This window comes from Silurus meridionalis, chromosome 5, assembly GCF_014805685.1.
Source record: "Silurus meridionalis isolate SWU-2019-XX chromosome 5, ASM1480568v1, whole genome shotgun sequence".
NCBI lineage: Eukaryota > Metazoa > Chordata > Actinopteri > Siluriformes > Siluridae > Silurus > Silurus meridionalis.
Window position 1 is genome coordinate 13,194,269 of NC_060888.1, and position 15,000 is coordinate 13,209,268.

The 15,000-nt window shown below is 38.7% G+C and overlaps 2 protein-coding genes across 4 annotated transcripts in view; both read right to left on the reverse strand.

Annotated features, from left to right (window-relative positions):
- drp2 (dystrophin related protein 2) overlaps positions 1 to 6,393 on the reverse strand; it is a 187,963-nt gene extending 181,570 nt beyond the window's left edge. For both annotated transcript variants that reach the window (XM_046848814.1, XM_046848815.1), the window contains exon 1: positions 5,868 to 6,393. The gene's annotated coding sequence lies outside the window, so the exon portion shown is untranslated. The remainder of the gene's footprint in view (positions 1 to 5,867) is intronic.
- Positions 6,394 to 6,745: 352 nt separating this feature from the next.
- Positions 6,746 to 15,000, reverse strand: part of cenpi (centromere protein I) — a 19,189-nt gene continuing 10,934 nt past the window's right edge. Inside the window, exons 11-20 of one of the 2 annotated variants that reach the window (XM_046848817.1) lie at positions 14,802 to 14,896; positions 14,478 to 14,595; positions 14,072 to 14,136; positions 11,679 to 11,788; positions 11,074 to 11,209; positions 10,784 to 10,908; positions 10,518 to 10,566; positions 9,980 to 10,198; positions 7,406 to 7,447; positions 6,746 to 7,271 (exon numbers count right to left, since the gene is read on the reverse strand). In XM_046848817.1, coding sequence (XP_046704773.1) covers positions 7,158 to 7,271; positions 7,406 to 7,447; positions 9,980 to 10,198; positions 10,518 to 10,566; positions 10,784 to 10,908; positions 11,074 to 11,209; positions 11,679 to 11,788; positions 14,072 to 14,136; positions 14,478 to 14,595; positions 14,802 to 14,896 — 1,073 coding nt within the window. In that variant the 3' untranslated portion in view covers positions 6,746 to 7,157. Of the gene's footprint in view, positions 7,272 to 7,405; positions 7,448 to 9,979; positions 10,199 to 10,517; positions 10,567 to 10,783; positions 10,909 to 11,073; positions 11,213 to 11,678; positions 11,789 to 14,071; positions 14,137 to 14,477; positions 14,596 to 14,801; positions 14,897 to 15,000 lie in introns of both variants that reach the window. The other variant, XM_046848816.1, reaches the window with a different exon arrangement.

Genomic DNA, 15,000 nt, shown 5'->3' on the forward strand with positions numbered 1-15,000 from the left:
AGAGCAGATCGGCTATGGTTTGCTTCAAGCCTAGCACAGCCTCCTGTTCACTTATCGCACTTCTGCTTTCTCATGCATCACTTTCAATGTCCCTTGCCCTGGCCATTATCATCATTATCATTGTCCTGCTGAGGTCTGAAAGCTTGGTTCATGATGCCAGCCAAGGTCACAAAGCTTCTTCCACAGATAATTGTGTAAGATGTTTTGTGAATAATTTTTTTGAAATATGAGAAGAGTCTGGTACACACAAACAACAGTTGCTCCGATGTGCATTATATTTATTTTTATTTGTATAGTGCTTTTGACAATGAACATTGTCTCAAAGCATCTTATTTTATCTTACACAGATAATGCGGTGATAAAGAATGAATAAGAATGTTCTTTATAAGTGTAAGTTTGTCCCTTTGCTGTTTACAACACAAAGGTAGCACCATTTTGGATCCAGATCAACCGCTGCGAGAAACAGACGCACCTCCAGGGCAGAGAGGCTAGACAAATGTCCTTAGCAAGGCAGATATTCTGAGTAAAAACCTCATCAGGGCACAGAGGCAGAGTGTCATCCGCATTAAAGCATAGAGGCTGAGCTACTTCCGCAGCTGCACAGGGAAGCATAGCTGTGTTCTCAACAGGAAAGAGAAGCAGAGGAATGGCCTCTAAAGGGGAGGAAGAGTGGGAGATAGTTGTTACAAGGCTGGCTGGCCTTTCTGGGAAAAACTCCATGTATGGACATATGCCATCAAGCCTTTCCTGAGTGGTTCTAACCATGCTTCCCCTCCCCTGTAGCCTGCAATTCCTCTCCAGGAAGGGTTTTTGCACAGCAAAAATCCTTTCTGATGCATCCATTGTTAAGTCTCACATTCTGTATTTAATTAAACCGAAGGTGGATGCAAATGCAGGAAATTCTTAATGTGCATATATTAAATAAACACTATAAACATATAAACATAAATATAACTCTAAATATAGAGAAAGAAAAAAACCCAAGAGCATGATAATAAGAATGAGATAACAACCAGCCTGGAACAACAGACATGACACAATAATGTAACAAGAATATAGGTGTGAGTGATTAGAGAGAGATATATCTGAGCCATGTGATGGTGCAGCAATTGATGGGAATTCCAGGACTATAATCTAAACTAGTTCAAATGTAGTGTTTTAAAGCATGACAATGACAGATTATCAGTCATGTTGTTTTTAATTATTTTCTTGTCCATCATTTTTAAGTCATCAATATCTCTTTTTATTCTGTTATTCTTGTCTCTGCAAATTTGCATACAAGTTTATGCCCTGTGTTCTTCTATTCATTATTCCTACAGAAAAGCGCAGCACTTTTTTTATTTACTCTCTCAGAGACTGCTCTTTTCAATTTCCTATAAATTCTGGTGACATCACCTCCTTGTGTATGCACACACAAATGCCCTGACCTTGCTAGACGGTTGAGAAAGTATCAGAAACAGGCCTTACACAGGGGGCATGTCCCCTCTCTTAAGAGTGCAATTTTTTCATAATCTTTTAGATTTTACTTAAGGGGCAAAAAACCGATCCAACTGTTTGGATAGGAACTGCTATGATTAAACTCTGTATCTGGACATTGTATGAGACATTGTTCAGACAACCATATATAAGGTTACATAACGTATTTTATTTCAGGGTTGCGTTAATTTTCTTTCTTTCTCTTTCACAATTTAAGCCTAATGGATTTTAGCATAGTCATTCTTGAACATGCCTGTGCTATCAGTAAATAAAAAACAATATTTACAATAACTTTATTGCCACATAATGTTGCTTATCCAAGACCTAACCTAATGAAAGTTCCAGGTCCCCATATCACACTTCTCATGATCAGTCAATAGCAGAGGTGCCCAAACCTTTTCCTAACAGAACTGTTTAGTCCCAATCCTGTTTCAAAGTGTTTCCAATCAAATGAAATAATAAATGTAGAAATACTTTACAATTGTGCATTTGTTTTTCTTCGATGTCTAAATATCTAATAACTGACATGCTCCTGACCTTGTCAATCTGTATATTGGCATGACTGAAGACAGCTCCCATGTAACTGTATTTACACTACCTAAAATGTAAATTCAAACACTCTTTTTTCTCTCTAATTCCAACAGGGCAAGTGGATAATGGAAGAGCAGAGTATAATTTTGCTTTTCAACAGCATTTTTTAAACCCATGGGAACTTTCACAGCATGTTAAATTAACAAAGTCTTATGAATGGCAGCTTAATCTGTTCAGGAGGTGACTAGTGGCTGAGATTACAAACACGTTTGAGATAAGGGATAGAGAATTATGACAATTGATATGCTTATTTGAAGATTTTTATTATATCATGTTAAATGTTAAATAGTTAAATGTCCCTGGAATAGCTTTTTTATATTTAAAAAAAAATGGTGAACGGGCTTTTTTCTTGTCACATGTACCATATAGCACAGTGAAATTCTTTATTTGCATAGCCCAGCGATGTTAAAAAGCTGGGAGCAAAGCGCAGGGTCATCCATGATACAGCGCCCCTGGCGCACAGAAGGTTAAGGGCCTTGCTCAAGGGCCTAATAGTGGCAGCTTGGCAATACTGGGGTTTGACCCCCAACCTTAATTAGGTAACCTAGAACATTAACCACTGAGCTACCACTTTATTCACCAAGAGAAATAAGTTGTGCCATTGAATAACCAGAGAAGAAAGAAATCCTGTTTATCCATTCACATTAATACAGTACATCACAGTTTAATGTGACATGAGTATTTGCTGTGTGCACACGAGCATACTAATGTTCATTGTTAAGATAGAGGTCTACTTATTTTGTATGTCATACTAACCCAGTTTCCCCTCCAAAGGTTCGGAGTAATGCCATAATTACGTTTCCCATTTCCTGTTTTATGTGGAAGCCACACGGCTACACTATGGGATCCATCACTAGCTTTCAAGCTATACTTACTGAGAACCTTAACACCTCAGTGAAAACTTAATAATCACTTTAATCCGTCCTTCTGTCATACATATGTCATGTATATCCATCCATCCCTTCTGTGTAATTCATGCATGTGTATATACATACAGTGAGGAAAATAAGTATTTGAACACCCTGCTATTTTGCAAGTTCTCCCACTTAGAAATCATGAAGGGGTCTGAAATTGTCATCGTAGGTGCATGTCCACTGTGAGAGACATAATCTAAAAAAAAAAAATCCAGAAATCACAATGTATGATTTTTGTAACTATTTATTTGTATGATACAGCTGCAAATAAGTATTTGAACACCTGAGAAAGTCAATGTTAATATTTGGTACAGTAGCCTTTGTTTGCAATTACAAAGGTCAAACGTTTCCTATAGTTTTTCACCAGGTTTGCACACACTGCAGGAGGGATTTTGGCCCACTCCTCCACACAGATCTTCTCTAGATCAGTCAGGTTTCTGGCCTGTCGCTGAGAAACACGGAGTTTGAGCTCCCTCCAAAAATTCTCTATTGGGTTTAGGTCTGGAGACTGGCTAGGCCACGCCAGAACCTTGATATGCTTCTTACAGAGCCACTCCTTGGTTATCCTGGCTGTGTGCTTCGGGTCATAGTCATGTTGCAAGACCCAGCCCCGACCCATCTTCAATGCTCTAACTGAGGGAAGGAGGTTGTTTCCAAAAATCTCGCAATACATGGCCCCGGTCATCCTCTCCTTAATACAGTGCAGTCGCCCTGTCCCATGTGCAGAAAAACACCCCCAAAGCATGATGCTACCACCCCCATGCTTCACAGTAGGGATGGTGTTCTTGGGATGGTACTCATCATTATTTTTCCTCCAAACACGTTTAGTGGAATTATGACCCAAAAGTTCTATTTTGGTCTCATCTGACCACATGACTTTCTCCCATGACTCCTCTGGATCATCCAAATCGTCATTGGCAACTTAAGCCTGGACATGTGCTGGTTTAAGCAGGGGAACCTTCCGTGCCATGCATGAGTTCAAACCATGACGTCTTAGTGTATTACCAACAGTAACCTTGGAAACGGTGGTCCCAGCTCTTTTCAGGTCATTGACCAGCTCCTCCCGTGTAGTTCTGGGCTGATTTCTCACCTTCCTTAGGATCACTGAGACCGCACGAGGTGAGAATTTGTATGGAGCCCCAGTCCGAGGGAGATTGACGGTCATGTTTAGCTTCTTCCATTTTCTAATGATTGCTCCAACAGTGGACCTTTTTTTACCAAGCTGCTTGGCAATTTCCCCGTAGCCCTTTCCAGCCTTGTGGAGGTGTACAATTTTGTCTCTAGTGTCTTTGGACAGCTCTTTGGCTTGGCAATGTTAGTAGTTGGATTCTTACTGATTGTATGGGGTGGACAGGTGTCTTTATCCAGCTAACGACCTCAAACAGGTGCATCTAATTTAGGATAATAAATGTAGTGGAGGTGCACATTTTAAAGGCAGACTAACAGGTCTTTGAGGGTCAGAATTCTAGCTGATAGACAAGTGTTCAAATACTTATTTGCAGCTGTAATCATACAAATAAATAGTTTAAAAAACATACATTGTGATTTCTGGATTTTTTGTTTTTTGGATTATGTCTCTCACAGTGGACATGCACCTACGATGACAATTTCAGACCCCTCCATGATTTCTAAGTGGGAGAACTTGCAAAATAGTAGGGTGTTCAAATACTTATTTTCCTCGCTGTATATATATTTTTTTGTGCTTGTGTGCCTGTCCTACTAAAAAGAGGTCAAGCACCTGTTCTGGTCATGTTTATTTCTAAGATGCACTTGAGAATTGCACTGGGGAAAAAACTGGGACAGCAGAGTCATTTGATATCTATCTTTTAACAAGAGGCAAAATGGCTTTGACGTAAAGCCTGTCAAAACAGCTTCGGGACGTTATGAAAGCACTATTATGGTGATTAGACAACACTATTAACAGTATCCTGACCAAATAATACTAAATCAGAAGGAAATGTATTCAAACGAGGCTAATCAGAATGCAGGGAAAGAAGTGCTGTGACAACGACAAACGTGTCTGTCACTCACTGATCCGGAATATTAATAAAGCTAAAAGAGGCTCGCAGAATCACAATGAGGACCAGGAATCTACTTGAAACATTACGGCTGATGTAAGATTAATAAGAATTCACCAGCTAAGAAGAGTTACTACATAGGTTATGGCCGGGGGTCTACAGGTCTACAGCGTGTGTAATCTTAATGAAATCGACCTCGTCTCATAGAATTGTTAGGATCGTGTGTGTGTGTGTGTGTGATAATCCAGGCTGCCTCTCGGGCTGCTCTCTGCATCATGTGTCCGGTTCAATGTCAGAGCTGCAAAAGACACCATCTAATCAAATGATGAAGGAGGTCAAGAACACACAACTCCGTCTAAGAGTAAACATGGCAATATTGAGGGAAAAGGATGACGACGGTGATCGTTTTGGCGACCTGTTATGACGGGATTCGCAGCACTTTCATTTAGCAGATCAATAAACCGGGTTATTTGGAGAAGCCGTGGATGATTTTTGAATCCGTGGCTGCAGCACTGCTTCAAGCTGCACAGATCCGAGCTGGCGCGTGAAGCGTATAAGTGTCTGGCGATATAAACATTCATACTCGTACTACTATTCCCCCAAATACAGGACCATCAGACTGTTATCAGTGTTCTGATATAGAAATAATAAAGTGAAATTCAGGATAAAATAATGACATAAAGGCGATCCGTTTAATGCGGGGAGGATGTTTAATACACACACGCGCGCACACAAATACACAACCTGACTCCAGTCGATCTCCCGTTTCCTAAGACACTCCCGGATGCTGAGATAACATTCACATATACTGCGTGATTTTCCACATCTAGGTCTAATTAAATACAACGCCTAATATATAAAGTCTTACCTATTCCACCAAAGTGAGTGAATGCTCAAGCGATGTCCGCCGAATTGTCCGTGCGCTAGGGATGACCTCCAAGACAGATTGAAAGCTGAAGATTAGAAACCATTAACACCATTTTCACACTGGATTTAGCTGGAAGGATTCGGGGACTAACATGAACATGAGCAGCTGTGAGTGCAGGCTTCTCCGCTGAACCGCTCTGTTCCTATACCGAGAGGCGCGCGCACCAAATCTCTGAATACAGGCAGGGGGAATAGAGCTGTGGATATTCATTACACTTCTGATCGATCATTTTAAATAGGAAAAACATCCAAGCTGATTAGTTACAGGGCATAAGCGGTCACTAGAGGTGAAAAACTGCACATGTTAAAATAAAATAAAAAATGTAATCTGGTTTATATTTTTACATCGTTAAGAGAACCTCTTTCATCACGTATATAGCTCATGTAGCATCATTTCAATGGCTCTAACTAGACACAAACTTGACTAACACAAATATCCTGGTTGTCGATCGATTAGAATTTCCACTAGAGTGTAAAAGTTTTAATACATTTAGGTAAGACTGAAAACAAACCGATGGCATTGTGGCATAGTGAAGTGCGAGGACAGGTTGAAAAAAAAAACAAACAAAAAAAAAAACAGCAATAACCCTTTTACTTCAGCAATTTTCCTTTTACTGGTTATTCACTGAAACCTCTAATAATATGGTGGGGGAAAAATGCAAATTGATCAACACCTGAGGTGTTACAATTACAGTGTGCACAGATTTTAATCAGAAAAAAATTGCATTTGCTTTGGTCATTAAACCTAAGAACTAAGGTTTAACACCTGTACCACTGCATTAAAGTTTTATGGATTAAAAAAAAAAAAGGAATCATGAATAAAAGCTCAAAACATCCATATTTTACTGTTCAAGAGTTCAAAGCAAACAATGAACTGGTTTGAAAGAACTTGTGCTTTGCACATTCAAATAAAGGGCAGCGGTTTCAGACACTGCAATCATTTAGAGAATGCATAAAAATGTACATGTGCAATAAGAGTTAGAGAGCAGAAGCAAAAAAAAAAAAAAAAAGCTATATTTTGCAAAAAGAACAAAACCAAAGCAGGAAAAAAAAAAAAAGTTACACATTCTATTCTCGACTTTTATACACAGTTCCACAGTGGTTTTCTCCACACGTCTTCAAGAAAAGACCATAAAATATGTACATGACCTTCCAAACAAACAATTATTGTCTCTGTGCAGCTTTCCAGGTAAGATATGATCCTCAAGGCATCAACTCTCCTGACTCACAGCTAACTAGAGCTGGACGAGCTGCTTTGTCCTGTGTTGACCTGGATGAAGTAATTTAGGCCATCAAAGCCCTGGCAGAAAAGAAACTCCACATACCAGCTCCAGTATCTTCCAACCTCAAAAGAAAAATATATAAGATACTTAATTATATGCACACAAACAGAGACACAACGTTTTAACAAACAAAGGTGACCCAAAACTTAACTTAACAAAATTAAAAGGGATATGAATAAAATGGAAATGACAGTACCTTTATGGAGGCCAGATCCACACACGTCCTCTCGGGCCAACACTGTCAAGAAAAAAAAAAAAAGAAAAACTTAATTCTGCTCCTTTTTTAAAACACAACAGCTGATGCAGTTTTTTTTTTAGACCAGAGAAGGAACCTATTAAATTAAGTCAAAAAATCTTATAATATATAAATTCCAATTACTGATAACATGCAAGCCAACAGAAACACTTTTTTGTGCAGGGGTTGTTTAGTAATGTACGCTATATGTTCAAAAGTTAATAGACATCTGACAGAAACAATCATATGTGCATGTTTAGAACATCCCACTGCAGATATAGTCCAACTTTGTGGTCATGAAACCTTGACTCTAAAAGGCTTTTCAGTAGTTATTGGAGCATGGATTTGGGCATTCACTCATTCAGCCACAAGAACCTCATTAGTGAGGTCAGTCACTGATGTCTAGTGAGAAGGCCCAGAGTGCAGCCAGCTTTTCAGTGTATCCCAAAGGTGTTTAGTAGTTAGGAGTTGAGGTCGGGTTGGGGAACTTTTTTCGACGGTATCTTGTCTTAATCAAGCTTGCTTTATAAACTAAGGTTTTGTCATGCTATATTTTGGTATATTTCTACGTAATTGAGAATATTGAACACTTGAGGATGAGCATCATTGCTTCCTCAGTAAACTGAGTCAGTATGCTGAAGTAAGCAAACATTCATTTAAAATTAGTTGACTGCTTGGAAAGCATGATTTCCACCCAGACTCAATTAGCTGCTCATTTAAAACCATGCCACAACAATTGCCTAAAAATGATATTTAAATATGATATATTCAGGCAAAGAGATTTTGTGGTTTCTCTAATAATGTAAATGTTAGGACCATGGACAGTGGTGAAATAGAAGGGAAAACCCACATGAACAAATGGGGAGCAGGGGGTGAGCTGATAGTGAGCTAAATTTAGTGACGATAAGAAAATCTGGTGGAAGAATTTAAATGTAATTTATTTTAAAATTTTAATTTTAAGCAATTTTTTGTATCATTGCTTATTAGTTAACTGTTAGATTTGATGAGATAAAGGGTGATTTCTTAATATCAACAATGACCAGAGAAAATCCCATTTCGGGCGACCTCTAGTTTGGAGAACTTAAAATTATTTTAATAAATTTTGTTCAGATTGTTGGGACTCATGTTGAGATTTTGGGCATAAATTTAAAACAGTGGAATATTTCAACAAAACAGGGCATTTGCATTTCGCACACAAGGTTTTTTTAACTTTTACTACTGCAGTACATTGTAAAATTGCTTCATTATAAAAGATTATAAAGTATATTTTCGTGTAAATATAAATTCAGTATTCTGTCCACTTTTGGTTTTGACCATCGGTTGTTCACACAATTGGTCATATGACTCATTATCAAAAAGATATAATCTTAATAATACAAATAGCAGATCAGATAAAAAAATGTTTTATATTATATATAAATATATATATAACTAAGCTATAACACAACTTTGAATGACGGCTGATTTATCATGCAGGAAAAATCAATCAGAAATTTGAAATTTACTAATTTAGGAAGTTATTTAGAATATGATATCCAGTTTTATTTAAATTGCTAAATTTGTTGATCACATTCTGGACCTCATACATTGTATCATTACTACTACTACTTTCGGCTGCTCCCATTAGGGGTCGCCACAGCGGATCATCTGTCTCCATACCCCCTGTCCTCTACATCTGCCTCTTTTAAACCAACTGCCTTCCCTCACCACATCCATAATCCTCCTCCTTGGCCTCCCTCTTTTCCTCCTACCTGGTGACTCCATCCTCAGCATTCTTCTACTGATGTACTCCATGATATACTGCACATGTCCAAACCATCTTAATCAGGCTTCTCTTACTTTGTCCCCAAAACATCCTACATGCTCTGTCCCTCTAATAAACTTGTTTCTAATCCTTTCCATGGTCGTTACTCCCAATGAAAATCTCAACATCTTCAGCTCTGTTACCTCCATCTCCACATCCTGTCTTTTACTCAATGCCACTGTCTCTAAACCTTACAATATCGCAGGTCTCACCACAGTCCTCTAAAACTTTCCATTTCATTCGTGCAGACACTCTTCTATCACAAATCACTCCTGCCACTCTTCTCCACTCACTCCACCCTGCCTGCAGTCTTTTCTTCACTTCTCTAACACACTCCATTACTTTGCACTGTTGACCCCAGGTACCTAAACTCCACCTTCTCCACCTCTTCTCTCTGCAACCGCACCACTCCACTGCCCTCCCTCTCATTCACACACATGTACTCTGTCTTACTCCTACTGACTTTCATTCCCCTTCTCTCCAGCGTGTACCTCCACCTCTCCAGGCTCTTCTCAACCTGCGCCCTACTCTCAACACAAATAGCAATATCACATTGTATAATTACTATTAGCATTAAAATCACAACTTTATACAATGTAATGTGAAATAATTAAACCCTGCAGAGTTAAATAAACACCCTAATGTTCAGGAAATTCCAGTCATTGGTCTGTAGATTAAATAAATGTGTTTAGATTTTTTTACTCAACCATATATCATATTCACATACTCACCTTTTGGTGAAACTCGATGGCATACTTGAAGAAGGCTGGGTGATGAACAAGATCGAAGCAACACCTGTACTTGGGTACCTTGCTCTGGATAAGCAGGTGCTCATCAATCTCACTGCTTGTGCCAGGTGAGAAAGATTTTGAGTTCCACAGACAGCTTACCATGACCACAAGTTGTTTATTGAAGTCTTGGTAAGTTGCTCTGCTTATGTGAAAGGTTTGCTGCAATTCAGAAAGAATAAATAAATTCCTCCTCGGTAGAAACTGTGATAGAGTATTTTGTGGCATATGTGGAACGTGTATGTGCACAGTTTCAGGGGACTGATTATTAAACTGGTGCTACAAGAGCCACGCAAATTTCCAATGGGTGGAATATTTTTCATTTCTGAAATTAATTTATTTTTTCAAAAATGATTGTTAAAGATTGTGTGTTGATATGCCACAATCTCAAATTAAAAACGGAACACGTTCAAGCTGAAAAACAGTTCAGTAAAACTACAAAATAGAATATTGTAGCAATGGATGTTGTTCTTTTAATTACCCCATTTTGTTGCTCCTGTTTTTTTGCCAAGGTCAGATTTTTCCGGTATCTAAAAAATAAATAAATAAAAAATAACTTTAGGGGAGAAATATGGTAACCACTATTATTTCGTGTGTGTGTGCACACAATTTATCCCAATACTTTTTGTATACATCACATCCTACCAGTAAATTATATTCAGTTTGGGATTATAGCGTTTTTGATGGAATTAAAGATGATTTCATTAAATTTTAATTGTTGCTACCCAACATGCGACCACAACTTACCTGTACATGATATAACCCAAACGATCCACAGTGAGCGAGTCGGTGGCAAACAGAGCTGGATAAAATACACCAGCTGGGGGCATGATTACGAGTGGCAGCTCATACTTTACCAACATATCACACACCTAGAAACGAGAACAGTGTCTTTAGCAAAGAAAGTACAAACACGTACATGGCAATAAAGAGTATTTGAAACACATTAAAAGCAGATTTCACATTGGGGTTTCTTTTTAAATATCAAACATGAAAAATATATAAAAGTTTATACAACAAACAAAAGTCTGCATTACTGTCTCATAGAAGTTGAGTGTATGGTTGAGGAGTAGGATGTGGCAGTTCTCTAGACGCAGTCCTTCAGTAGCCAAGCGTCCCACAAAGCTCACAAGCTCTGTAACTGTATCTACAAACCCAGATAGGTTCATAGTTCTGCTGAAAATATTTAAAAATTGCGATTTTAGTAGTATTTTACAGTGGAGAGCAAAATATGAGATTAATTCACTCATACAAAGGTATTGCATGCAGCATGCAGAAGTTAAGCACTTTTCAAAGCATAGCAAGTTTAAACATTGCTTGACCATATATAAAACTGCCTGCCCTATTTATTGCTTTTTTAGGTTAAAAGCAATTTCCACAAAAAAGTATTTGATTTCTCAAAACAGGAGAGAGGAGCATTTCACTTATACTGTATTAAGTACACATTTGCATACAAACAAATAAAATGTAGCAGCCTGATACGAAGTATAGCATTAGGTCAATAGATTTTGACAAAGTAAGCAGACAAAAACCATGAAAAACATCACTATCAGATCAGTATTAGCCAAGAGTCACAGGTCTGATATCACTATTCCTTTAAGAACAGGATCCCTGAATTCATAAAAATGTCAGGAATGCTCACGCTGTGGTGTTGGTGTTGACGCTCAAGTCTGCACAGTCCTCGAGACGATTGACAAAATGGCAGGTCAGCCATCTAAGCAGCATACTGTTCAGACACTCAATGACACTGCACTGTGAGGAGAATATGTAGCAAGCAACACAAAATACCGGTCACTGTAGTGCAACAAAGATTTTTATCTACAAGGTACAGCTGAATTAAATAGAACAATTAAAAAAAATCAGATATCATAAGATATTTGACATTTTGCCCAAACAAACAGGGAATGTCCTGCCTCTGCCCATGCATATTCTAATTTTTTACCTGTTTTTCTGCTGAAGTTTCAGCCAATTTTGCAATTATTATTAAATGTGTTTAACTTTCCTTTCATATGGAAGACTGCTAATGATTTGTATGATGTGGGAGTGAAGCATTGTGGTGGTAGGGCAGAGCCATAAGGGGGGTGACGGCCCTGTTTGCACAGGAAGTAACAGACACCAGAGAGAGAGAGAGATCCCGGGCGCGTATGAGGATGTGTGTGGGTGTGTATGTGCGAGTGTGCTCGGGTTACATGTTGGCGTCGAGGAAAGATATGCGTTGCCGCGAGCGGGTGTGTCCCGGCGTGAGCACGGCAGGGCAAAGTAAATGAAAAATAAAAGAAACCATCGCCTGTCGTCTCTTTCTTCCAACCTGGCTCCAGTGAGATCTGTTACAGATTTGTCATATTGCCACGTGATGAACCTTTAATTTAGCAAATCTTGCACAATGGCTCTGCTCAGTTAAAGCTAAAATGTCACCATATAACAAAGAAAGCGTTTTTTTTGGCTACCAGTTCAGTGTCTGTCTGCTCGGCATCCACCTTCACCTGGTCTCCTCGCTGCACACCGGAAAAAGTCATGTGACCACCCATGCCACACGTGCTCTAATTACACTACATTCATTATATACTCTAGACACCTACGCTATTTTGCCAAAGGTTTGCGGACACATGGTCATTAGATTTTGGAGTGTGCTTATGGATATTTGTGGTTAGTTAATGCAGTTAGGAGAGGAGTTAGTGAGGAGGCCTGGGGTGCAGTCAGCATTCCAATTCATCCCAAAAGGTGTTAAGTAGGGTTGAGATCAGTGCTCTATAGCAGGCCACTCAAGATCTTTCTCTCCAAACCATGTAAATCAGATCTTCATGGAGCTCACTTTGTGCACAGGGGAATTGGCATGCTGCAACAGTTTTGGGTTTCCAAGTTCAAGTGAATGCTAAATTGTATTATTCCACATCCAAAGACATCCTTTACAATCTTGTGCCTCCAGCTTTGTGATAACAGATATGGCAGGAAAGGTCATGTGTCAACACTTTTGTCCATATAGTGTATATACATACAAAATTTAGGATGACTTTCTCATCATTACAGTTTCTCTTAATTTTAACTAATGAAGAGAAACAGGTTCCAGGCCTAACTATGTTTAGCATAATGACACTACTGTGCAAGAAATGGGCACTTCAGCCTAATCTGAATCATATTTTAGTCATGTAAAATCAGACTACCAACTTGAATTAAGTCTTTCCAGTTACCCAGACATGTTCTGTGTAAGCGTTTGGAGAAAGAGAACTTTTGCTGTTCCTTTATCCTGTTTATTTATTTTGGGATGTTTAAATTACGTAAATCATCAGGACACTAAACTGCACTTTTGCTATGTTTCCACACGGATGGTTTTAATTGCGGGATGTGCGTGCTATGGCGGATTTTGGCACTTAATTTAAGACTTGGCGCAGCAGTAAATCGTCATGAATAAATGTGTGTTGCATTGAAGGTTTTTAACAAGATATATAACAGGATAGCTGGCAGCCTTTTTCAAGTCAACTGTCAGGTTTCAGCAATTCTGTGCCCACTACAGCCTCAAATTCCTCTTCCTGGCTGACAGACATTGAACTGTTATTTGGTTTTCATTGCTATAAACAAAATGCTTTTTAAAAATGTGAATTAGGGATTGTCATGCAAGATCGCAAACTTGTGTGTGTGTGTGTGTGTGTGTGTGTGTGTGTGTGTGTCTCTCTATATATATATATACACACACACACACACCTTAAAAGCATTATTGTTCTTAAGTGTTCTAAAAAAGTTGTATTGTGGCAAAACACTACTGGTGTGGAAAAACCCTGAAAGGCATGCAAAGCCCTGTCCACAACCCTCACACCTCCGAAATAAATTAGAAAGAATTAGATGCCAGGCCTTTTTGCCCAAAATCAGCACCCGACCTCACTAATGTTATAGTGGCTAAAAGAAAATTTTCCACAAACCTATTCTATACAAAATATAATGGAGAGGTGTCCACAAATATCTCTCTCTCTCTCTCTCTCTCTCATGCAAAACACGGCACTCACCATTGAAAACCTAAATGTATGTGCACCAGACACTCACCTTAAAAAACACGTTAGAAGTGAAGTAAAGTTGAATCAGTGGCTCAAAGACGAGCGTTTTGATGTCTGTAAATATAAGAGAAAAATCATTCACTGACTGTCCACATAATGGTCAGAGCGAACTAGAACAGTAAAATTCTATTTAAGAGTCAGCAAATATTTTGCTTGAGCAGTTTCTCTGTCCAGTGCAGTCAAAATGCCCTAGCAGAGGGAAATTTGTAATTTATGTACCAAGCCAAGGCTGGCATTTAAAGGCCAAATCTCTTGAATTCAGGTTTGCTGGAACTACTACACAGGGTGCATTGGAAAGGCTGCATAATTATTTTAATCGTTCTAGTACAAAGTATGGCCTGCAGTCAGAAGCTAAAAATATAAAATAAATTCTTGGAAAAGCAATTTGTACTCACAGTTGCTGGACATCGGGGGAATGTGGCTTAGAAGACCTAAAATCTGAGAGCGCAGCAGTGAGCCATCCCACACACTCAGGAACTTGTAGAGAAAACTCTCGGTGCTTAAGAAACCCTCCTGAAAAACACACAGAAGTCTAAACATAGGCCTTGGAAAGATTTTAATAAGTGCCATGGGGAGATTTTTTGCACATTGGATTATTGGTGTCCTGATATTCTGCCATGGTCATGTTGTAAACTTGCAACAACAAAAAAATACAAATTGTCAAGAAGCATAATTAAACTTAGTTTTAGTAGTAGAATGTTTATCTTGTGTGGACTGACCTGAAGAAACTGTTGTGAGGAGAGGATTGTAGTCAGGAATGCAGATGCCTCAGAAAGGCTGTCTGAACCCCCATCTTCAGGACATAGTAAAAACTCTATCCCACAAAGAAAAAGAGAGAAAAACACTTGAGTGGATCCAGTTTTGATACACGGGACAACAGCGGCTTCGGCAGAAAATTATCATCTTTAAAAAAGTGCT